Below are 22,608 nucleotides of genomic sequence, written 5' to 3'. Positions count from 1 at the left end.
ATTGTCTGCTGCTCGTCATGCCGTGGAGAACCTGGCCGCTCAGGTTTCCGACCTCTCTGGACAGTTCCAGAGTCTTCGTCTCGTGCCACCTGTTACTTCCTGGTCTGCCGAGCCTCCGGAACCTAGGGTTAATAACCCACCTTGTTACTCCGGGCAGCCCACGGAGTGCCGCTCCTTTCTCACCCAGTGTGATATTGTGTTCTCTCTCCAACCCAACACATACTCTAGAGAGAGAGCTCGGGTTGCTTACGTCATATCACTCCTTACTGGCCGGGCTCGAGAGTGGGGCACAGCTATCTGGGAGGCAAGGGCTGATTGTTCTAACAATTACCAGAACTTTAAAGAGGAGATGATTCGGGTTTTTGACCGTTCAGTTTTTGGTAGGGAGGCTTCTAGGGCCCTGGCTTCCCTATGCCAAGGTGATCGATCCATAACGGATTACTCTATAGAGTTTCGCACTCTTGCTGCCTCTAGTGACTGGAACGAGCCGGCGCTGCTCGCTCGTTTTCTGGAGGGACTCCACGCAGTGGTTAAAGATGAGATTCTCTCCCGGGAGGTTCCTTCCAGTGTGGACTCTTTGATTGCTCTCGCCATCCGCATAGAACGACGGGTAGATCTTCGTCACCAAGCTCGTGGAAGAGAGCTCGCGTCAACGGTGTTTTCCTGCTCCGCATCGCAACCATCTCCCTCCTCTGGCTCAGAGACTGAGCCCATGCAGCTGGGAGGTATTCGCATCTCGACTAAGGAGAGGGAACGGAGGATCACCAACCGCCTGTGCCTCTATTGCGGACTTGCTGGACATTTTGTCAATTCATGTCCAGTAAAAGCCAGAGCTCATCAGTAAGCGGAGGGCTACTGGTGAGCGCTACTACTCAGGTCTCTCCATCTAGATCCTGTACTACTATGTCGGTCCATCTACGCTGGACCGGTTCGGGTGCTACATGCAGTGCCTTGATAGACTCTGGGGCTGAGGGTTGTTTCATGGACGAAGCATGGGCTCGGAAACATGACATTCCTTTCAGACAGTTAGACAAGCCTACGCCCATGTTCGCCTTAGATGGTAGTCATCTTCCCAGTATCAGATTTGAGACACTACCTTTAACCCTCACAGTATCTGGTAACCACAGTGAGACTATTTCTTTTTGATTTTTCGTTCACCTTTTACACCTGTTGTTTTGGGTCATCCCTGGCTAGTATGTCATAATCCTTCTATTAATTGGTCTAGTAATTCTATCCGATCCTGGAACGTTTCTTGTCATGTGAAGTGTTTAATGTCTGCCATCCCTCCCGTTTCTTCTGTCCCCACTTCTCAGGAGGAACCTGGCGATTTGACAGGAGTGCCGGAGGAATATCATGATCTGCGCACGGTCTTCAGTCGGTCCCGAGCCAACTCCCTTCCTCCTCACCGGTCGTATGATTGTAGTATTGATCTCCTTCCGGGGACCACTCCTCCTCGGGGTAGACTATACTCTCTGTCGGCTCCCGAACGTAAGGCTCTCGAGGATTATTTGTCTGTGTCTCTTGACGCCGGTACCATAGTGCCTTCTTCCTCTCCGGCCGGGGCGGGGTTTTTTTTTGTTAAGAAAAAGGACGGTACTCTGCGCCCCTGCGTGGATTATCGAGGGCTGAATAACATAACGGTTAAGAATCGTTATCCGCTTCCCCTTATGTCATCAGCCTTCGAGATTCTGCAGGGAGCCAGGTGCTTTACTAAGTTGGACCTTCGTAACGCTTACCATCTCGTGCGCATCAGAGAGGGGGACGAGTGGAAAACGGCGTTTAACACTCCGTTAGGGCATTTTGAGTACCGGGTTCTGCCGTTTGGTCTCGCCAATGCGCCAGCTGTTTTTCAGGCATTAGTTAATGATGTTCTGAGAGACATGCTGAACATCTTTGTTTTTGTCTACCTTGACGATATCCTGATTTTTTCACCGTCACTCGAGATTCATGTTCAGCACGTTCGACGTGTTCTCCAGCGCCTTTTAGAGAATTGTCTCTACGTGAAGGCTGAGAAGTGCTCTTTTCATGTCTCCTCCGTTACTTTTCTCGGTTCCGTTATTTCCGCTGAAGGCATTCAGATGGATTCCGCTAAGGTCCAAGCTGTCAGTGAGTGGCCCGTTCCAAGGTCACGTGTCGAGTTGCAGCGCTTTCTAGGTTTCGCTAATTTCTATCGGCGTTTCATTCGTAATTTCGGTCAAGTTGCTGCCCCTCTCACAGCTCTTACTTCTGTCAAGACGTGTTTTAAGTGGTCCGGTTCCGCCCAGGGAGCTTTTGATCTTCTAAAAGAACGTTTTACGTCCGCTCCTATCCTCGTTACTCCTGACGTCACTAGACAATTCATTGTCGAGGTTGACGCTTCAGAGGTAGGCGTGGGAGCCATTCTATCCCAGCGCTTCCAGTCTGACGATAAGGTTCATCCTTGCGCTTATTTTTCTCATCGCCTGTCGCCATCTGAACGCAACTATGATGTGGGTAACACAACTGCTCGCCATCCGCTTAGCCCTAGGCGAATGGCGACAGTGGTTGGAGGGGGCGACCGTTCCTTTGTCGTTTGGACAGACCATAAGAACCTTGAGTACATCCGTTCTGCCAAACGACTTAATGCTCGTCAAGCTCGTTGGGCGTTATTTTTCGCTCGTTTCGAGTTTGTGATTTCTTACCGTCCGGGTAGCAAGAACACCAAGCCTGATGCCTTATCCCGTCTTTTTAGTTCTTCTGTGGCTTCTACTGATCCCGAGGGGATTCTTCCTTATGGGCGTGTTGTCGGGTTGACAGTCTGGGGAATTGAAAGACAGGTTAAGCAAGCACTCACGCACACTGCGTCGCCGCGCGCTTGTCCTAGTAACCTTCTTTTCGTTCCTGTTTCCACTCGTCTGGCTGTTCTTCAGTGGGCTCACTCTGCCAAGTTAGCTGGTCATCCCGGTGTTCGAGGCACTCTTGCTTCTATTCGCCAGCGCTTTTGGTGGCCGACTCAGGAGCGTGACACGCGCCGTTTCGTGGCTGCTTGTTCGGACTGCGCGCAGACTAAGTCAGGTAACTCTCCTCCTGCCGGTCGTCTCAGACCGCTCCCCATTCCTTCTCGACCATGGTCTCACATCGCCCTAGACTTCATTACCGGTCTGCCTTTGTCTGCGGGGAAGACTGTGATTCTTACGGTTGTCGATAGGTTCTCTAAGGCGGCACATTTCATTCCTCTCGCTAAACTTCCTTCCGCTAAGGAGACGGCACAAATCATCATCGAGAATGTGTTCAGAATTCATGGCCTCCCGTTAGACGCCGTTTCAGACAGAGGTCCGCAATTCACGTCACAGTTTTGGAGGGAGTTCTGTCGTTTGATTGGTGCGTCCGTCAGTCTCTCTTCCGGGTTTCATCCCCAGTCTAACGGTCAAGCAGAGAGGGCCAATCAGACGATTGGTCGCATACTACGCAGCCTTTCTTTCAGAAACCCTGCGTCTTGGGCAGAACAGCTCCCCTGGGCAGAATACGCTCACAACTCGCTTCCTTCGTCTGCTACCGGGTTATCTCCGTTTCAGAGTAGTCTGGGTTACCAGCCTCCTCTGTTCTCTTCCCAGCTTGCCGAGTCCAGCGTTCCCTCCGCTCAAGCGTTTGTCCAACGTTGTGAGCGCACCTGGAGGAGGGTGAGGTCTGCACTTTGCCGTTACAGGGCACAGACTGTGAGAGCCGCCAATAAACGTAGGATTAAGAGTCCAAGGTATTGTTGCGGCCAGAGAGTGTGGCTTTCCACTCGCAACCTTCCTCTTACGACAGCTTCTCGTAAGTTGACTCCGCGGTTCATTGGTCCGTTCCGTGTCTCCCAGGTCGTCAATCCTGTCGCTGTGCGACTGCTTCTTCCGCGACATCTTCGTCGCGTCCATCCTGTCTTCCATGTCTCCTGTGTCAAGCCCTTTCTTCGCACCCCGTTCGTCTTCCCTCCCCCCTCCCGTCCTTGTCGAGAGCGCACCTATTTACAAGGTACGTAGGATCATGGACATGCGTTCTCGGGACGGGGTCACCAATACTTAGTGGATTGGGAGGGTTACGGTCCTGAGGAGAGGAGTTGGGTTCCGTCTCGGGACGTGCTGGACCGTTCACTGATTGATGATTTCCTCCGTTGCCGCCAGGATTCCTCCTCGAGTGCGCCAGGTGGCGCTCGGTGAGTGGGGGGTACTGTCATGTTTTGTCTTATATTGTCTTGTCATTTTGCTTTTCCTTCTGTTCGTTTTCCCCCTGCTGGTCTTTTTTAGGTTCGTTCCCTTTTTCTCTCTCCCTCCCTCTCTCTCTTCTCTCTATCGTTCCGTTCCTGCTCCCAGCTGTTCCTATTCCCCTAATCAATCATTTAGTCTTTCCACACCTGTTCCCTATCTTTTCCCCTGATTAGAGTCCCTATTTCTCCCCTTGTTTTCCGTTTCTGTCCTGTCGGATCCTTGTATATTGTTCACCGTGCTGTGTCTTTGTATCGCCCTGTCGTGTCGTGTTTCCCTCAGATGCTGCGTGGTGAGCAGGTGTCTGAGTCTGCTACGGTCAAGTGCCTTCCCGAGGCAACCTACAGTTTATGATCGAGTCTCCAGTCTGTTCTCGTCATTACGAGTGGAATTGTTTTTTATGCTTTATTTACCGCTCCGATTTGTCTAGGAGTATTGCATATTTCCTTTACTGGATTAAAGACTCTGTTTTCGCCAAGTCGCTTTTGGGTCCTCATTCACCTGCATAACAAAATACTCCTGTAAGTACTTTTTCTCAATTCACTTTACCCTTAACATGGCCTCAACACCAGTCATCCAGAACAGCCCACTCAAATAGAGTTCTGTGATCAGGTGTGAGTGATGGGAACAGGAAGGGTATTGAAAAGGAGTCAGGTGTGTGTGAGTGTGCGTGTGTGTGTGTGTGTGTGTGTGTGTGTGTGTGTGTGTGTGTGTGTGTGTGTGTGTGTGTGTGTGTGTGTGTGTGTGTGTGTGTGTGTGTGTGTGTGTGTGTGTGTGTGTGTGTGTGTGTGTGTGTGTGTGTGTGTGTGTGTGTGTGTGTGTGTGTGTGTGTGTGCCAGGGAAAGATGAGGAAAGACAAATGCAAGTGAAGAGAAGCTGGATAGAAAGATGCAGTACGAATGAGAGGGAGAGTAAAAGAGAGGAAGCGGAAGAAGAGGGAGCATGAAGAGTGAGGAAATGAGATGAACATTTAATTGGCCAGCCCCTGCTGGGTGGGTACAGGATTACTGTAGGAGAAGCTGACTCATATTCTACAATACAGCAGTGGTATTCTGCTGTGCACTAATCAGACAGGGGTAAACTCATTAGGCTGGTTAGTGTTATTGGTTGTGAAGACAGGTTATCACCAATTTGATGGCTTTATTTCGAGAGAGAGAGAGAGAGAGAGAGAGAGAGAGAGAGAGAGAGAGAGAGAGAGAGAGAGAGAGAGAGAGAGAGAGAGAGAGAGAGAGAGAGAGAGAGAGAGAGAGAGAGAGAGAGAGAGAGAGAGAGAGAGAGAGAGAGAGAGAGAGAGAGAGAGAGAGAGATGTAGTAAAGTAATGTGTAGCACAGTGCCATTTACCTTCTGATGAGAGGTGAGTCCTACCATGATGGAGGATTCATTTACCTTCTGATGAAAGGTGAGTCCTACCATGATGGAGGATTAATTTACCTTCTGATGAGAGGCGAGTCCTACCATGATGGAGGATTCATTTACCTTCTGATGAGAGGCGAGTCCTACCATGATGGAGGATTCATTTACCTTCTGATGAGAGGCGAGTCCTACCATGATGGAGGATTCATTTACCTTCTGATGAGAGGCGAGTCCTACCATGATGGAGGATTCATTTACCTTCTGATGAGAGGCGAGTCCTACCATGATGGAGGATTCATTTACCTTCTGATGAGAGGCGAGTCCTACCATGATGGAGGATTCATTTACCTTCTGATGAGAGGCGAGTCCTACCATGATGGAGGATTCATTTACCTTCTGATGAGAGGCGAGTCCTACCATGATGGAGGATTCATTTACCTTCTGATGAGAGGCGAGTCCTACCATGATGGAGGATTCATTTACCTTCTGATGAGAAGTGAGTCCTTGGAGGATTTGCATAAATAGAAATTCCATCTTTCTCACACCTGTCTCTTTCTTTGCTGCTTTCATTGTCATTCTCTCCCTGTTTCAATCTTTTCTCTTTTTCTCTCTTTCCCCCTCTCTCCCCTGTCTCTCGCTCTCTGACATCACTTTGCTCGGTCTGTTTTGCTGAGGTTTGCGTGCGGCTAGGTTATTGATAAATTATGAGTCTAATGGCTTTCTCCCTTCCTCGCTCTCTGCCTGTCTCTTTGGCTCTCGCTCTCTCCCTCTCTCCCGCCACACTCCCAACATGCTACAAAGGCCCCTGGGAGATGTCCCATAGTGTCACACAATGTTGTCTGTGTGACTTGCCTCTGTAACCCCTATGACCTCCCCTAGAGAGAACTGTCTGTATCATCACCCACAACCACCTCAAGCAGAATGCCTGAGAGGAACAAGTACGAGAGAGGACAGGGAAAGCCTGAGAGGAACAAATACGAGAGAGGGCAGGGAAAGCCTGAGAGGAACAAATACGAGAGAGGGCAGGGAAAGCCTGAGAGGAACAAATACGAGAGAGGGCAGGGAAAGCCTGAGAAGAACAAGTACGTGAGAGGGCAGGGAAAGCCTGAGAGGAACAAATACGAGAGAGGACAGGGAAAGCCTGAGAAGAACAAGTACGTGAGAGGGCAGGGAAAGCCTGAGAGGAACAAATACGAGAGAGGACAGGGAATGCCTGAGAAGAACAAGTACGTGAGAGGGCAGGGAAAGCCTGAGAGGAACAAATATGAGAGAGGGCAGGGAAAGCCTGAGAGGAACAAGTACGAGAGAGGGCAGGGAAAGCCTGAGAGGAACAAATACGAGAGAGGGCAGGGAAAGCCTGAGAAGAACAAATACGAGAGAGGGCAGGGAAAGCCTGAGAGGAACAAATACGAGAGAGGGCAGGGAAAGCCTGAGAGGAACAAATACGAGAGAGTGCAGGGAAATCAAATCAAATCAAATTTATTTATATAGCCCTTCGTACATCAGCTGATATCTCAAAGTGCTGTACAGAAACCCAGCCTAAAACCCCAAACAGCAAACAATGCAGGTGTAAAAGCACGGTGGCTAGGAAAAACTCCCTAGAAAGGCCAAAACCTAGGAAGAAACCTAGAGAGGAACCGGGCTATGTGGGGTGGCCAGTCCTCTTCTGGCTGTGCCGGGTAGAGATTATAACAGAACATGACCAAGATGTTCAAATGTTCATAAATGACCAGCATGGTCAAATAATAATAAGGCAGAACAGTTGAAACTGGAGCAGCAGCACAGTCAGGTGGACTGGGGACAGCAAGGAGCCATCATGTCAGGTAGTCCTGGGGCACGGTCCTAGGGCTCAGGTCCTCCGAGAGAGAGAAAGAAAGAGAGAATTAGAGAGAGCATATGTGGGGTGGCCAGTCCTCTTCTGGCTGTGCCGGGTGGAGATTATAACAGAACGTGGCCAAGATGTTCAAATGTTCATAAATGACCAGCATGGTTGAATAATAGTAAGGCAGAACAGTTGAAACTGGAGCAGGAGCATGGCCAGGTGGACTGGGGACAGCAAGGAGTCCTCATGTCAGGTAGTCCTGGGACATGGTCCTAGGGCCCAGGCCAGTTGAAACTGGAGCAGCAGCATGGCCAGGTGGACTGGGGACAGCAAGGAGTCATCATGTCAGGTAGTCCTGGGGCATGGTCCTAGGGCTCAGGTCCTCCGAGAGAGAGAAAGAAAGAGAGAAGGAGAGAATTAGAGAACGCACACTTAGATTTACACAGGACACCGAATAGGACAGGAGAAGTACTCCAGATAAACAAACTGACCCTAGCCCCCGACACATAAACTACTGCAGCATAAATACTGGAGGCTGAGACAGGAGGGGTCAGGAGACACTGTGGCCCCATCCGAGAACACCCCGGACAGGGCCAAACAGGAAGGATATAACCCCACCCACTTTGCCAAAGCACAGCCCCCACACCACTAGAGGGAAATCTTCAACCACCAACTTACCATCCTGAGACAAGGCCGAGTATAGCCCACAAAGATCTCCGACACGGTACAACCCAAGGGGGGAGGAAACCCAGACAGGCCGACCACAACAGTGAATCAACCCACCCAGGTGACGCACCCCCCAGGGACGGCACGAGAGAGCCCCAGCAAGCCAGTGACTCAGCCCCGTAACAGGGTTAGAGGCAGAGAATCCCAGTGGAAAAAGGGGAACCGGCCAGGCAGAGACAGCAAGGGCGGTTCGTTGCTCCAGAGCCTTTCCGTTCACCTTCCCACTCCTGGGCCAGACTACACTCAATCATATGACCCACTGAAGAGATGAGTCTTCAGTAAAGACTTAAAGGTTGAGACCGAGTTTGCGTCTCTGACATGGGTAGGCAGACCGTTCCATAAAAATGGAGCTCTATAGGAGAAAGCCCTGCCTCCAGCTGTTTGCTTAGAAATTCTAGGGACAATTAGGAGGCCTGCGTCTTGTGACCGTAGCGTACGTGTAGGTATGTACGGCAGGACCAAATCAGAGAGGTAGGTAGGAGCAAGCCCATGTAATGCTTTGTAGGTTAGCAGTAAAACCTTGAAATCAGCCCTTGCTTTGACAGGAAGCCAGTGTAGAGAGGCTAGCACTGGAGTAATATGATCAAATTTTTTGGTTCTAGTCAGGATTCTAGCAGCCGTATTTAGCACTAACTGAAGTTTATTTAGTGCTTTATCCGGGTAGCCGGAAAATAGAGCATTGCAGTAGTCTAACCTAGAAGTGACAAAAGCATGGATTAATTTTTCTGCATCATTTTTGGACAGAAAGTTTCTGAAAGCCTGCGAGGAACAAGTACGAGAGAGGGCAGGGAAAGCCTGAGAAGAACAAGTACGAGAGAGGGCAGGGAAAGCCTGAGAAGAACAAATACGAGAGAGGGCAGGGAAAGCCTGAGAAGAACAAGTACGAGAGAGGGCAGGGAAAGCCTGAGAGGAACAAATACGAGAGAGGGCAGGGAAAGCCTGAGAAGAACAAGTACGAGAGAGGGCAGGGAAAGCCTGAGAGGAACAAATACGAGAGAGGGCAGGGAAAGCCTGAGAAGAACAAGTACGAGAGAGGGCAGGGAAAGCCTGAGAAGAACAAATACGAGAGAGGGCAGGGAAAGCTTGAGAGGAACAAGTAAATATATAATAATAATAATAATATATGCCATTTAGCAGACGCTTTTATCCAAAGCGACTTACAGTCATGTGTGCATACATTCTACGTATGGGTGGTCCCGGGAATCGAACCCACTACCCTGGCGTTACAAGCGCCATGCTCTACCAACTGAGCTACAGAAGGACGTGAGAGGGTTGGTTTATTTGCTCTATTTGCTCGTGAGAGGGTTGGTTTATTTGCTCTATTTGCTCGTGAGAGGGTTGGTTTATTTGCTCGTGAGAGGGTTGGTTTATTTGCTCTATTTGCTCGTGAGAGGGTTGGTTTATTTGCTCTATTTAGTGTTCGAAATGAATGGTCGGATCCCATTATCTGTGTCTGTCTTGTCTGTCTGTCTGTGTGTGGGCGGGCGTGTGTGTGTGTGTATACTGCCTAGCCATCTGTTGGCCTGGCACGGCTGGTGAGTGTGTGTATGTGTGGAGTGGGACATATGTCAGTCGGCCAGTTCTGAAGGGTTCTACTGGGAAGGACTAACGGATGTTAGTCAGAGGGGTCTGATCTGGGAGGGATGCCATGTTTCTGACCACCCAATATAGTCACCTGGAGCACTGGGCTGTAGCACAGAGTATTCCTCTATACCCGGGGATGAGAGAGCAGGAGAGAGGAAAGGAGGGATGGTGGAAAGGGAAGAAAAGAGGAGAGGAGGAGAAGAGAGAGTAGAGTGAAAAGACAGAGGAGAAGAGAGGAGTGGAGTGAAAAGAGAGGAGGAATAGAGAGAGGAGTGACAGGAAACTAGAGGACATTTAGAATGGAAAGGAAAGAGTTGACAAGAGAGTAGAGGACTGAGGAGATGAGTGGAAAAGAGATGGAGAGATTGACAGGGCGGAGGAGAGAGAGGAGAGAAACAGATGATAGAGAGGAGGAGGAGGAGGAGGGTGGAGGGCAGAAGTTTGTCTGCAAGGTTAAAGCAGCTGTATCACCGCCTGACAAATTGTGACAAACGTTGTACAGGCGTCTGCTGCCGTCTCCATGGTAACAGAGAAGCAGTTGAGACATTGCGCTCTTCTACAGCAGAGTTCAGACGGACAGCGAGAAAAGAAAGAAGAAGAGGAGGAGGAGGAGGAGGAGGAGGGTTAGATGAGAGAGAGAATGTCGAGAGTGGAGGATAGAGAGCAAAGGACAGACAAGAGGAAGAGAGAGAGTAGAGAGAGAATGCAGAGAAAGAGAGAGAGAAGGAATGCAGAGAGGGTGGGAGAGAGAGAGAATGCTTATTTATTTTCCCTTGTGTACTTTAACCATTTGTACATTGTTACAACACTGTATATATACAGTGGGGAGAACAAGTATTTGATACACTGCCGATTTTGCAGGTTTTCCTACTTACAAAGCATGTAGAGGTCTGTAATTTTTTATCATAGGTACACTTCAACTGTGAGAGACGGAATCTAAAACAAAAATCCAGAAAATCACATTGTATGATTTTTAAGTAATAAATGAGCATTTTATTGCATGACATAAGTATTTGATCACCTACCAACCAGTAAGAATTCCGGCTCTCACAGAGCTGTTAGTTTTTCTTTAAGAAGCCCTCCTGTTCTCCACTCATTACCTGTATTAACTGCACCTGTTTGAACTCGTTACCTGTATAAAAGACACCTGTCCACACACTCAATCAAACAGACTCCAACCTCTCCACAATGGCCAAGACCAGAGAGGGTGTAAGGACATCAGGGATAAAATTGAAGACCTGCACAAGGCTGGGATGGGCTACAGGACAATAGGCAAGCAGCTTGGTGAGAAGGCAACAACTGTTGGCGCAATTATTAGAAAATGGAAGAAGTTCAAGATGACAGTCAATCACCCTTGGTCTGGGGCTCCATGCAAGATCTCACCTCATGGGGCATCAATGATCATGAGGAAGGTGAGGGATCAGCCTAGATCTACACGGCAGGACCTGGTCAATGACCTGAAGAGAGCTGGGACCACAGTCTCAAAGAAAACCATTAGTAACACACTACGCCGTCATGGATTAAAATCCTGCAGCGCACGCAGGTCCCCCTGCTCAAGCCAGCGCATGTCCAGGCCCGTATGAAGTTTGCCAATGACCATCTGGATGATCCAAAGGAGGAATGGGAGAAGGTCATGTGTTTTGATGAGACACAAATTGAGCTTTTTGGTCTAAACTCCACACCGTGTTTGGAGGAGGAAGAAGGATGAGTACAACCCCAAGAACACCATCCCAACTGTGAAGCATGGAGGTGGAAACATCATTCTTTGGGGATGCTTTTCTGCAAAGGGGACAGGACGTCTGCACCATATTGAGGGGAGGATGGTGGGGCCCAGTATCGCGAGATCCTGGCCAACAACCTCCTTCCCTCAGTAAGAGCATTGAAGATGGGTCATGGCTGGGTCTTCCAGCATGACAACGACCCAAAACACACAGCCAGGGCAACTAAGGAGTGGCTCTGTAAGAAGCACCTCAAGGTACTGGAGTGGCCTAGCCGGTCTCCAGACCTGAACCCAATAGAAAATCTTTGGAGGGAGCTGAAAGTCCGTATTGCCCAGCGACAGCCCCAAAACCTGAAGGATCTGGAGAAGGTCTGTATGGAGGAGTGGGCCAAAATCCCTGCTGCAGTGTGTATAAACCTGTTCAAAAACTACAGGAAACATATGATCTCTGTAATTGCAAACAAAGGTTTCTGTACCAAATATTAAGTTCTGCGCTTCTGATGTATCAAATACTTATGTCATGCAATAAAATGCTCATTTATTACTTAAAAATCATACAATGTGATTTTCTGGATTTTTGTTTTAGATTCCGTCTCTCACAGTTGAAGTGTACCTATGATAAAAGTTACAGACCTCTACATGCTTTGTAAGTAGGAAAATGAGAGAATGCAGAGGGAGAGAATGCAGAGGGAGAGAGAATGCAGAGAGAGGTAGGAAAAGTAGGAAAACCTGCAAAATCGGCAGTGTATCAAATACTTGTTCTCCCCACATGACATTTGTAATGTCTTTATTGTTTTGAAACATCTGGATGTGTAATATTTACTGTTAACTTTTATTGTTTATTTCACTTTTGTATATTATCTACCTCACTTGCTTTGGCAATGTTAACATGTGTTTCCCATGTCAATAAAGCCCTTGAATTGAATTGAATGCAGAGAGGGTAAGAGAGAATGCAGAGAGAGAGATAATTGAGAGAGAGAGAGAGAGAGAGAGAGAGAGAGAGAGAGAGAGAGAGAGAGAGAATGCAGAGAGAGGGAGAATGCAGAGAGAGGGAGAGAATGCAGAGGGAGAGAATGCAGAGGGAGAGAGAATGCAGAGAGAGAGAGAATGCAGAGGGAGAGAATGCAGAGGGAGAGAGAATGCAGAGGGAGAGAGAATGCCGAGGGAGAGAATGCAGAGAGAGAGAGAGTGCAGAGAGAGAGAGAGTGCAGAGAGAAAATGCAATGAGAGAGAGAGAATGCAGAGAGAGAGAGTGAGAGAGAATGCAGAGGGAGAGAGAGAATGCAGAGGGAGAGAATGCATAGAGAGAGAATGCAGAGGGAGGGAATGCAGAGGGAGAGAGAATGCAGAGGGAGAGAGAATGCAGAGGGAGAGAGAATGCAGAGAGAGAGAATGCAGAGAGAGAGAGAGTGCAGAGAGAGAGAGTGCAGAGAGAAAATGCAATGAGAGAGAGAGAATGCAGAGAGAGAGAGAGAGTGAGAGAGAATGCAGAGGGAGAGAGAGAATGCAGAGGGAGAGAGAGAATGCAGAGGGAGAGAGAATGCAGAGGGAGAGAGAATGCAGAGGGAGAGAGAGAATGCAGAGGGAGAGAGAATGCAGAGGGAGAGAGAATGCAGAGAGAGAGAGAATGCCGAGGGAGAGAGAATGCCGAGGGAGAGAGAATGCAGAGAGAGAGAATGCAGAGAGAGAGAGAGAATGCAGAGAGAGAGAGAATGCAGAGAGAGAGAGTGCAGAGAGAGAGAGAGTGCAGAGAGAGAGAGAATGCAGAGAGAGAGAATGCAGAGAGAGAGAATGCAGAGAGAGAGAATGCAGAGAGAGAGAGAATGCAGAGAGAGAGAATGCAGAGAGAGAGAATGCAGAGAGAGAGAGAATGCAGAGAGAGAGAGTGCAGAGAGAGAGAGAGTGCAGAGAGAGAGCGAGTGCAGAGAGAAAATGCAATGAGAGAGAGAGAATGCAGAGAGAGAGAGTGAGAGAGAATGCAGAGGGAGAGAGAGAATGCAGAGAGAGAGAATGCAGAGAGAGAGAGAATGCAGAGAGAGAGAATGCAGAGAGAGAGAATGCAGAGAGAGAGAGAGTGCAGAGAGAGAGAGTGCAGAGAGAGAGGGAGAATGCAGAGAGAGAGAGAGAGAGAATGCAGAGAGAGAGAATGCAGAGAGAGAGAGAATGCAGAGAGAGAGAATGCAGAGAGAGAGAGAGTGCAGAGAGAGAGAGTGCAGAGAGAAAATGCAATGAGAGAGAGAGTGCAGAGAGAGAGAGTGCAGAGAGAGAGGGAGAATGCAGAGAGAGAGAGAGAGAGAATGCAGAGAGAGAGAATGCAGAGAGAGAGAGAATGCAGAGAGAGAGAATGCAGAGAGAGAGAATGCAGAGGGAGAGAGAGAATGCAGAGAGAGAGAATGCAGAGAGAGAGAGAATGCAGAGAGAGAGAATGCAGAGAGAGAGAATGCAGAGAGAGAGAGAGTGCAGAGAGAGAGAGTGCAGAGAGAGAGGGAGAATGCAGAGAGAGAGAGAGAGAGAGAATGCAGAGAGAGAGAATGCAGAGAGAGAGAGAATGCAGAGAGAGAGAGAATGCAGAGAGAGAGAATGCAGAGAGAGAGAGAGTGCAGAGAGAGAGAGTGCAGAGAGAGAGGGAGAATGCAGAGAGAGAGAGAGAGAGAATGCAGAGAGAGAGAATGCAGAGAGAGAGAGAATGCAGAGAGAGAGAATGCAGAGAGAGAGAATGCAGAGAGAGAGAGAGTGCAGAGAGAGAGAGTGCAGAGAGAAAATGCAATGAGAGAGAGAGAATGCAGAGAGAGAGTGAGAGAGAATGCAGAGGGAGAGAGAGAATGCAGAGAGAGAGAGTGAGAGAGAATGCAGAGGGAGAGAGAGAATGCAGAGGGAGAGAGAATGCAGAGGGAGAGAAAATGCAGAGGGAGAGAGAGAATGCAGAGGGAGAGAGAATGCAGAGGGAGAGAGAATGCAGAGGGAGAGAGAATGCAGAGGGAGAGAGAATGCCGAGGGAGAGAATGCAGAGAGAGAGAGAATGCAGAGGGAGAGAGAATGCAGAGAGAGAGAATGCAGAGAGAGAGAGAGTGCAGAGAGAGAGAGAGTGCAGAGAGAAAATGCAATGAGAGAGAGAGAATGCAGAGAGAGAGAGAGAGAGAGAATGCAGAGGGAGAGAGAGAATGCAGAGGGAGAGAGAGAATGCAGAGAGAGAGAGTGAGAGAGAATGCAGAGGGAGAGAGAGAATGCAGAGGGAGAGAGAATGCAGAGGGAGAGAGAATGCAGAGGGAGAGAGAATGCAGAGGGAGAGAGCGAATGCAGAGGGAGAGAATGCAGAGGGAGAGAAAATGCAGAGGGAGAGAGAATGCCGAGGGAGAGAATGCAGAGAGAGAGAGAATGCAGAGGGAGAGAGAATGCCAAGGGAGAGAGAATGCAGAGGAAGAGAGAATGCAGAGAGAGAGAGAATGCAGAGGGGAGAGAATGCAGAGGGGGGAAGAATGCAGAGGGGGAGAGAATGCAGAGAGAGAATGCAGAGGGGGAGAGAATGCAGAGGGGGAGAGAATGCAGAGAGAGAGAGAGAGAGAATGCAGAGAGAGAGAATGCAGAGAGAGAGAGAGAGAATGCAGAGAGGGAGAATGCAGAGAGAGAGAATGCAGAGGGGGAGAGAATGCAGAGAGAGAGAGAGAGAATGCAGAGAGAGAGAATGCAGAGAGAGAGAGAATGCAGAGAGAGAGAATGCAGAGAGAGAGAATGCAGAGAGAGAGAATGCAGAGAGAGAGAGAATGCAGAGAGAGAGAGTGCAGAGAGAGAGAGAGTGCAGAGAGAGAGCGAGTGCAGAGAGAAAATGCAATGAGAGAGAGAGAATGCAGAGAGAGAGAGAGAGAGAGAGAATGCAGAGGGAGAGAGAGAATGCAGAGGGAGAGAGAGAATGCAGAGAGAGAGAGAGAGAGAATGCAGAGAGAGAGAGAATGCAGAGAGAGAGAGAATGCAGAGAGAGAGAGAGTGCAGAGAGAGAGGGAGAATGCAGAGAGAGAGAGAGAGAGAATGCAGAGAGAGAGAATGCAGAGAGAGAGAGAATGCAGAGAGAGAGAATGCAGAGAGAGAGAATGCAGAGAGAGAGAGAGTGCAGAGAGAGAGAGTGCAGAGAGAAAATGCAATGAGAGAGAGAGAATGCAGAGAGAGAGTGAGAGAGAATGCAGAGGGAGAGAGAGAATGCAGAGGGAGAGAGAGAATGCAGAGAGAGAGAGTGAGAGAGAATGCAGAGGGAGAGAGAGAATGCAGAGGGAGAGAGAATGCAGAGGGAGAGAGAATGCAGAGAGAGAGAATGCAGAGAGAGAGAGAGTGCAGAGAGAGAGAGAGTGCAGAGAGAAAATGCAATGAGAGAGAGAGAATGCAGAGAGAGAGAGAGAGAGAGAATGCAGAGGGAGAGAGAGAATGCAGAGGGAGAGAGAGAATGCAGAGAGAGAGAGTGAGAGAGAATGCAGAGGGAGAGAGAGAATGCAGAGGGAGAGAGAATGCAGAGGGAGAGAGAATGCAGAGGGAGAGAGAATGCAGAGGGAGAGAGCGAATGCAGAGGGAGAGAATGCAGAGGGAGAGAGAATGCAGAGGGAGAGAGAATGCAGAGAGAGAGAGAATGCAGAGGGAGAGAGAATGCCAAGGGAGAGAGAATGCAGAGGAAGAGAGAATGCAGAGAGAGAGAGAATGCAGAGGGGAGAGAATGCAGAGGGGGGAAGAATGCAGAGGGGGAGAGAATGCAGAGGGGGAGAGAATGCAGAGGGGAGAGAATGCAGAGAGAGAGAATGCAGAGGGGGAAGAATGCAGAGAGAGAGAGAATGCAGAGGGGAGAGAATGCAGAGGGGGGAAGAATGCAGAGGGGGAGAGAATGCAGAGAGAGAATGCAGAGGGGGAGAGAATGCAGAGGGGGAGAGAATGCAGAGAGAGAGAGAGAGAGAATGCAGAGAGAGAGAATGCAGAGAGAGAGAGAGAGAATGCAGAGAGGGAGAATGCAGAGAGAGAGAATGCAGAGGGGGAGAGAATGCAGAGAGAGAGAGAGAGAGAATGCAGAGAGAGAGAATGCAGAGAGAGAGAGAATGCAGAGAGAGAGAATGCAGAGAGAGAGAATGCAGAGAGAGAGAATGCAGAGAGAGAGAGAATGCAGAGAGAGAGAGTGCAGAGAGAGAGAGAGTGCAGAGAGAGAGCGAGTGCAGAGAGAAAATGCAATGAGAGAGAGAGAATGCAGAGAGAGAGAGTGAGAGAGAATGCAGAGGGAGAGAGAGAATGCAGAGGGAGAGAGAGAATGCAGAGAGAGAGAGAGAGAATGCAGAGAGAGAGAGAATGCAGAGAGAGAGAGAATGCAGAGAGAGAGAGAGTGCAGAGAGAGAGGGAGAATGCAGAGAGAGAGAGAGAGAGAATGCAGAGAGAGAGAATGCAGAGAGAGAGAGAATGCAGAGAGAGAGAATGCAGAGAGAGAGAATGCAGAGAGAGAGAGAGTGCAGAGAGAGAGAGTGCAGAGAGAAAATGCAATGAGAGAGAGAGAATGCAGAGAGAGAGTGAGAGAGAATGCAGAGGGAGAGAGAGAATGCAGAGGGAGAGAGAGAATGCAGAGAGAGAGAGTGAGAGAGAATGCAGAGGGAGAGAGAGAATGCAGAGGGAGAGAGAATGCAGAGGGAGAGAGAATGCAGAGAGAGAGAATGCAGAGAGAGAGAGAGTGCAGAGAGAGAGAGAGTGCAGAGAGAAAATGCAATGAGAGAGAGAGAATGCAGAGAGAGAGAGAGAGAGAGATGCAGAGGGAGAGAGAGAATGCAGAGGGAGAGAGAGAATGCAGAGAGAGAGAGTGAGAGAGAATGCAGAGGGAGAGAGAGAATGCAGAGGGAGAGAGAATGCAGAGGGAGAGAGAATGCAGAGGGAGAGAGAATGCAGAGGGAGAGAGCGAATGCAGAGGGAGAGAATGCAGAGGGAGAGAGAATGCAGAGGGAGAGAGAATGCAGAGAGAGAGAGAATGCAGAGGGAGAGAGAATGCCAAGGGAGAGAGAATGCAGAGGAAGAGAGAATGCAGAGAGAGAGAGAATGCAGAGGGGAGAGAATGCAGAGGGGGGAAGAATGCAGAGGGGGAGAGAATGCAGAGGGGGAGAGAATGCAGAGGGGGAGAGAATGCAGAGAGAGAGAATGCAGAGAGAGAGAGAATGCAGAGAGAGAGAGAGAATGCAGAGAGGGAGAGAATGCAGAGAGAGAGAATGCAGAGAGAGAGAATGCAGAGAGAGAGAGAATGCAGAGGGAGAGAGAATGCCGAGGGAGAGAATGCAGAGGGAGAGAGAATGCCGAGGGAGAGAATGCAGAGGAAGAGAGAATGCAGAGAGAGAGAGAATGCAGAGGGGGAGAGAATGCAGAGAGAGAGAGAGAGAGAATGCAGAGAGAGAGAATGCAGAGGGAGAGAGAATGCAGAGAGAGAGAGAATGCAGAGAGAGAGAATGCAGAGAGAGAGAGAATGCAGAGAGAGAGAGAATGCAGAGAGAGAGAATGCAGAGAGAGAGAGTGCAGAGAGAAAATGCAATGAGAGAGAGAGAATGCAGAGAGAGAGATTGCAGAGAGAGAGAGTGTGAGAGAGAATGCAGAGGGAGAGAGAATGCAGAGGGAGAGAGTGAGAGAGAATGCAGAGGGAGAGAGAGAATGCAGAGGGAGAGAGAGAATGCAGAGGGAGAGAGAATGCAGAGGGAGAGAGAATGCAGAGGGAGAGAGGGAATGCAGAGGGAGAGAGGGAATGCAGAGGGAGAGAGAGAATGCAGAGGGAGAGAATGCAGAGAGAGAGAGAATGAGAGAGAGAGAATGCAGAGAGAGAGAGAATGCAGAGAGAGAGAGAATGCAGAGGGAGAGAGAATGCCGAGGGAGAGAATGCAGAGGGAGAGAGAATGCAGAGGGAGAGAGGGAATGCAGAGGGAGAGAGGGAATGCAGAGGGAGAGAGAGAATGCAGAGGGAGAGAATGCAGAGAGAGAGAGAATGAGAGAGAGAGAATGCAGAGAGAGAGAGAATGCAGAGAGAGAGAGAGAATGCAGAGGGAGAGAGAGAATGCAGAGGGAGAGAGAGAATGCAGAGGGAGAGAGAGAATGCAGAGGGAGAGAGAATGCAGAGGGAGAGAGAATGCAGAGGGAGAGAGAATGCAGAGGGAGAGAGAATGCAGAGGGAGAGAGAATGCAGAGGGAGAGAGAATGCAGAGGAAGAGAGAATGCAGAGGGAGAGAGAATGCCGAGGGAGAGAATGCCAAGGGAGAGAATGCCGAGGGAGAGAATGCAGAGGGAGAGAATGCAGAGGGAGAGAGAATGCCGAGGGAGAGAGAATGCAGAGGGAGAGAGAATGCAGAGGGAGAGAGAATGCCGAGGGAGAGAATGCAGAGGGAGAGAGAATGCAGAGGGAGAGAGAATGCAGAGGGAGAGAGAATGCAGAGGGAGAGAGAATGCAGAGGGAGAGAGAATGCAGAGAGAGAGAATGCAGAGAGAGAGAGAGTGCAGAGAGAGAGAATGCAGAGGGAGAGAGAATGCCGAGGGAGAGAATGCAGAGGGAGAGAGAATGCAGAGGGAGAGAGAATGCAGAGGGAGAGAGAATGCAGAGGGAGAGAGAATGCAGAGGGAGAGAGAATGCAGAGAGAGAGAATGCAGAGAGAGAGAGAGTGCAGAGAGAGAGAGTACAGAGAGAAAATGCAATGAGAGAGAGAGAATGCAGAGAGAGAGAGAGTGAGAGAGAATGCAGAGGGAGAGAGAGAATGCAGAGGGAGAGAGAGAATGCAGAGAGAGAGAGTGAGAGAGAATGCAGAGGGAGAGAGAATGCAGAGGGAGAGAGAATGCAGAGGGAGAGAGAGAATGCAGAGGGAGAGAATGCAGAGGGAGAGAGAATGCAGAGGGAGAGAGAATGCCGAGGGAGAGAGAATGCAGAGGAAGAGAGAATGCAGAGAGAGAGAATGCAGAGAGAGAGAATGCAGAGAGAGAGAGTGCAGAGAGAGAGAGAGAGTGCAGAGAGAGAGCGAGTGCAGAGAGAAAATGCAATGAGAGAGAGAGAATGCAGAGAGAGAGAGTGAGAGAGAATGCAGAGGGAGAGAGAGAATGCAGAGGGAGAGAGAGAATGCAGAGAGAGAGAGAGAGAGAATGCAGAGAGAGAGAGAATGCAGAGAGAGAGAATGCAGAGAGAGAGAGAGTGCAGAGAGAGAGAGAATGCAGAGAGAGAGAGAGAATGCAGAGAGAGAGAGAGAGAGAGAATGCAGAGAGAGAGAATGCAGAGAGAGAGAGAATGCAGAGAGAGAGAATGCAGAGAGAGAGAATGCAGAGAGAGAGAGAGTGCAGAGAGAGAGAGTGCAGAGAGAAAACGCAATGAGAGAGAGAGAATGCAGAGAGAGAGTGAGAGAGAATGCAGAGGGAGAGAGAGAATGCAGAGGGAGAGAGAGAATGCAGAGAGAGAGAGTGAGAGAGAATGCAGAGGGAGAGAATGCAGAGGGAGAGAGAATGCAGAGGGAGAGAGAATGCAGAGGGAGAGAGAATGCCGAGGGAGAGAATGCAGAGAGAGAGAGAGAGAATGCAGAGGGAAAGAGAATGCAGAGAGAGAGAATGCAGAGAGAGAGAGAGTGCAGAGAGAGAGAGAGTGCAGAGAGAAAATGCAATGAGAGAGAGAGAATGCAGAGAGAGAGAGAGAGAGAGAATGCAGAGGGAGAGAGAGAATGCAGAGGGAGAGAGAGAATGCAGAGAGAGAGAGTGAGAGAGAATGCAGAGGGAGAGAGAGAATGCAGAGGGAGAGAGAATGCAGAGGGAGAGAGAATGCAGAGGGAGAGAGAGAATGCAGAGGGAGAGAGAGAATGCAGAGGGAGAGAGAATGCAGAGGGAGAGAGAATGCCGAGGGAGAGAATGCAGAGAGAGAGAATGCAGAGGGAGAGAGAATGCCAAGGGAGAGAGAATGCAGAGGAAGAGAGAATGCAGAGAGAGAGAGAATGCAGAGGGAGAGAGAGAATGCAGAGGGGGAGAGAATGCAGAGAGAGAGAGAGAGAATGCAGAGAGAGAGAATGCAGAGAGAGAGAATGCAGAGAGAGAGAATGCAGAGAGAGAGAGAATGCAGAGAGTGAGAGAGAATGCAGAGGGGGAGAGAATGCAGAGGAAGAGAGAATGCAGAGAGTGAGAGAGAATGCAGAGAGAGAGAGAATGCAGAGGGAGAGAGAGAATGCAGAGGGGGAGAGAATGCAGAGAGAGAGAGAGAGAATGCAGAGAGAGAGAATGCAGAGAGAGAGAATGCAGAGAGAGAGAATGCAGAGGGAGAGAGAGAATGCAGAGGGGGAGAGAATGCAGAGAGAGAGAGAGAGAATGCAGAGAGAGAGAATGCAGAGAGAGAGAGAATGCAGAGAGAGAGAATGCCGAGGGAGAGAATGCAGAGGGAGAGAATGCAGAGAGAGAGAATGCAGAGAGAGAGAGAGAATGCAGAGGGAGAGAATGCCGAGGGAGAGAATGCAGAGGGAGAGAATGCAGAGGGAGAGAGAATGCAGAGAGAGAGAATGCAGAGAGAGAGAGAGAATGCAGAGGGAGAGAATGCCGAGGGAGAGAATGCAGAGGGAGAGAATGCAGAGAGAGAGAATGCAGAGAGAGAGAGAGAATGCAGAGGGAGAGAATGCCGAGGGAGAGAATGCAGAGGGAGAGAATGCAGAGGGAGAGAGAATGCAGAGGGAGAGAGAATGCAGAGAGAAAATGCAGAGGGAGAGAGAATGCAGAGGGAGAGAGAATGCCGAGGGAGAGAGAATGCCGAGGGAGAGAGAATGCCGAGGAACAGAGAATGAAAAGGAAGAGAGAATGGAGAGGGAGAGACAATGCAGAGGGGGAGAGAATACAGAGAGAGAAAGAATGCAGAGAGAGAGAGAATGCAGAAAGGATGTCCCTTGAAGGGGCTGTGTTGGAAGGACATACAGGGAAGCAATGACACATGGGTAGATACTATCAACAACCTAACCTCCCCCGTCCATTCACTGGTCCACTCCACTGCCTAGTGTATGGGATCACACTGCTTAGAGCAGCACGGTTGACTGAGGGAGAGTGTGTGTGCATCTTTTAATGACTGTATGATCCTATCTATGGCATAATATCTAGCCCCCGGTGTGTGTGCTTCCATGTGTGTGTCTGCCGCGTGTGTGTGTGTCTGCCGCGTGTGTGTCTGTAGGTCTGTCGTTGACTAGTGTGTGATCCTATCTATGTTCGCATGCTGTAGAGTACATCCCGCGGTGTGATTTGGTGGTCGGCAGGAGAATGGGGCGTGGATTGGACCGGCGGCTTAATCAAGACGCAGCGGCTTTGGAACAGTAATTTAACGAGGGAATCAACGCCATACTGAGGGCACAGTCATTAGACCAATTAGCTTCTGTTTGTTCTAACAACTACGCCGGCTATGTTCAGAATGGAAAAATACAGAGGGGGCTTTTCACTCTTATTAAAAATGAATCGGTTAGAGTTGATTTTAAAATGAAGGAACTGTTTTTAATTTCATGGGTCTAAATGGTCTACTCAGTCAGCTTCGACATGTCAGAGCATCAGTCAGATATGCTCAGTAACTGGGCGTGACATGTGTAATGATTGCCATTGATATACTGCTGTTTGAAATGGGCATGCTGGACATGTATTCAAACACTGGACAGCATGTGTGCTACTGCAAACAACATGAAGGCAACAGATTATTAAATGTGGGAATTGTAGGCTCTGATTTTCCTATGGATGGGCTAACCTCTCCCCCCCATTGCTTTCTCTCCCTCTATCTCTCTTTCCCTCCCCCCTCTCACTCTCCATGTATCTCCCCCCTCTCACCCTCCATGCACCCCCCCCCCCCCTCTCTGTCTCTCTGTAGAGGTTGGAGAATAGGGAGGTGTTGCTGGGGGTGTTGTTCCTGGTCTTTCCCTTCATCCCTGCCAGTAACCTCTTCTTCAGGGTGGGCTTCGTGGTGGCAGAGAGGGTCCTCTACATGCCCAGGTGGGTTGTGTGTGTGTGTGTGTTATTGTAGGTAATGTGTATGTTGTGTGTGTCTTCCTAGTTCTAAACCTCTCTGGGCTTGAATGGTTTGTAATTAGAGAGCTGGTGTAATTCTCCTGTGTGTAGACTAGCTTGGTTGCCCTTACTGAATTGGTGTGTGTGTGTTTTAGGGCTGACCCCTTTAGTCGACTGGTCGATTGTTTGCAAAGACCAGAAACAGCAAGCAGTGGGAGCACCAGATCTT

The 22,608-nt window shown here is 49.5% G+C and overlaps 1 protein-coding gene across 1 annotated transcript in view; it reads left to right on the top strand.

The window, feature by feature from the left end:
- The window catches only part of LOC123994591 (protein O-mannosyl-transferase TMTC1-like), a 130,291-nt gene that overhangs the window by 63,396 nt on the left and 44,287 nt on the right, over positions 1-22,608 (top strand). The window contains exon 8 of the mRNA XM_046297371.1: positions 22,243-22,364. Coding sequence (XP_046153327.1) covers positions 22,243-22,364 — 122 coding nt within the window. The remainder of the gene's footprint in view (positions 1-22,242; positions 22,365-22,608) is intronic.

Source organism: Oncorhynchus gorbuscha, linkage group LG14 (genome assembly GCF_021184085.1).
Source record: "Oncorhynchus gorbuscha isolate QuinsamMale2020 ecotype Even-year linkage group LG14, OgorEven_v1.0, whole genome shotgun sequence".
NCBI classification, from domain to species: Eukaryota; Metazoa; Chordata; class Actinopteri; order Salmoniformes; family Salmonidae; genus Oncorhynchus; species Oncorhynchus gorbuscha.
This window is presented reverse-complemented; position numbering and strand designations above follow the sequence as displayed.